At 63.1% G+C, this 2,237-nt stretch overlaps 1 protein-coding gene across 1 annotated transcript in view; it reads left to right on the top strand.

The window, feature by feature from the left end:
- The window catches only part of TNKS1BP1 (tankyrase 1 binding protein 1), a gene marked incomplete in the record, with an annotated part of 25,201 nt that overhangs the window by 19,845 nt on the left and 3,119 nt on the right, over window positions 1-2,237 (top strand). Inside the window, 2 exon segments of the mRNA XM_035012863.1 lie at window positions 1,482-1,848; window positions 2,092-2,237. Coding sequence (XP_034868754.1) covers window positions 1,482-1,848; window positions 2,092-2,237 — 513 coding nt within the window.

Genomic DNA, 2,237 nt, shown 5'->3' with positions numbered 1-2,237 from the left:
CCCCCCCTCCCCAGACCGCTTTAATTTCCATCTGTCAGCAGCTTGTGGAAGGACAGACTGACACATGTTCTCTCTTGCCCTCCCTCCTTCCGGCCTGCTACTGACTCACCTGCCCTAGTCCCCTCCCCTTCTAGTCCCTTTGGCAACTGTCTGAGGCTTGGCTTCCAGCACGGCCCTGCCCTGTGTGTGTGCGTGTGCGTGTGCGTGTGTGTTGGGCTGTGGCTCGGCTGTGCGTATGGAGGCAGGGTCCTAGATGTGCCTTGAGGGAGGTGTGTGGTGAGTGTGTGCAGGGCGTGTCCCTATTTCAGGGGGAGGTGGCCAGTGCGCCGGCTCGAGGTGCAAGGTGTGTGAGTTAGCGAGCGTATGTGTTTGTGTCGTGTTTTGAGGGAGTGGCAGGCAGGAGATGCGGAGGTTGTATTGAGGTGCAAGGTGACCCAGCCTCTCAGTCAATGGGCAAACATTTGCTTAGTCCTGCCCCTCCTGGCCAGGCCCTGGGCCAGGGGCTGGGGGCACAGAGGCCAAAGGGACCCATCTTTGCCCTTGAGTTGCTCCCAGACGGGCTCTGAGGCAGGGGCTGGTCCAGGTGGGAGCCCAGGGCGTGCAGGGCTGCGGAGGGGGGTGGAGGCTGAGGGAGGGGAGCAGGGCAGCTTCAGAAGAGGAACTGAACTGCAGGGAGAGTGAGCAGAGGGCGGGGGGGGGGAGGCGGGGGGAGCCTCCCAGGCGAGGGAACAGCTCATCCACACACACTGCAGTCTGCGAAGGCCCTGCATGTTCTTTTTTTTTTTTTAAAGATTTTATTTATTTTTTGAGAGAGAGAGTGAGAGAGCACGAGAGGGGGGAGGGTCAGAGGGAGAAGCAGACTCCCTGCTGAGCAGGGAGCCCGATGTGGGACTCGATCCTGGGTCTCCAGGATCATGACCTGAGCCAAAGGCAGTCGCTTAACCAACTGAGCCACCCAGGGGCCCAGGCCCAGCATGTTCTGGGAGTCCCTAGCTGTTCCGTGAGACTGGGGCACGGGGAGGGATGATGTGGGGGCTGAGGGCTGAAGAGGTTGTACAGCCTGATGGGTCAGTGCCTGGCTCATCCCACGCAGGTGCCCCTAGGAGGGGCCCGTTGCTGTCAGTGATGGGGTACGCGCTGGGGGCCAGGCACTGGGCTTTGCACTTTGGTTCCCATTTCATTCCCCAGCGACCCTGGAGTTAGAGGACCCTAAGGCTTTGGTAGTGGAGGGACTCATCCAAAGCCTAAGTAAGTGGTGGACCTGGGATTTGAACCTGCCAGGCTGCCCACCTTGTCCCTTCTGTGCTGTGCTATACAAGGGCCTTGATCGCATCCTTCCGGAAGGAGTCTGGGAAAGCCTGGAAAGGCGGGAGAGGGGAAGGGTGGGGGAAGGGAGGGGCACAGATATTGTGGAGTGGGCTTTGGGGGAGGGAGATGGGGCTTCATGGGTGACCCTGTCCTCTGGTCTGTCTCCTTTGCAGTCCTGGCAGGTGCCCGGCCCGCCCCCCACCCTCTGGCTCCCAGGGCCTGCTGGAGGGGATGCTGGCCACCAACAACTCCAGGGCAGCGGTCCATGGGGGATCCGCAGCCTCGGGCCTCAGGGGCCTGTTGGAGGAGGAAGGAGCCACAGTGGGTACTGACCAGGGGGAGCCCCTGGAGCCTAGCAGGGACCCTCTGCCTTCCTGGAGGCCACAGCCAGATGGTGAAGCCAGCCAGACAGAAGAGGTGGACGGCACCTGGAGCCCTGCAGGGGTTGGGCAGGGCGAGGAGGGCCCGACACGGCCCCCTCGGCGGCCCTCCCAAGGCCCTCCTCCCCGCTCTCCCAGTCAGGACTTCTCCTTCATTGAGGTCAGTGCAGGGTGAGCCCAGGGCAGTGGTTGGGATGTTGGGGGGCATGTGGGTGATGCAGCCGGAGCCTCGGCCCTCGGGCCTCCTTGAGCTGTGTCAGGCCGGGGCGGGGGGCAGGAAGTGGGCAGTGGGTGAGTCCTATGAACAGGGTGCTCTAGGCTGCTGGAGCTATTGAGGGCTCCTGGGGGATGGGGCAGGGCCACGGGACAGCAATGGCAGTGGTGTTGCCGTTGTCCCGAGCAGGACACCGAGATCCTTGACAGTGCCATGTATCGGAACCGTGCCAACCTGGGGCGCAAGCGAGGGCACCGGGCCCCGGCCATTCGGCCCGGGGGCACCCTGGGCCTATCAGAGGCAGCGGACTCGGACGCACGCCTGTTCCAGGACTC

The sequence above is a fragment of the Mirounga leonina genome, unplaced genomic scaffold (assembly GCF_011800145.1).
Source record: "Mirounga leonina isolate KUSES-001 unplaced genomic scaffold, KU_Mleo_1.0 Mir_166, whole genome shotgun sequence".
Taxonomy (NCBI): domain Eukaryota; kingdom Metazoa; phylum Chordata; class Mammalia; order Carnivora; family Phocidae; genus Mirounga; species Mirounga leonina.
Note: the sequence above shows the minus strand (reverse complement) of the source record. Positions and strands in the feature narration are given on the sequence as shown.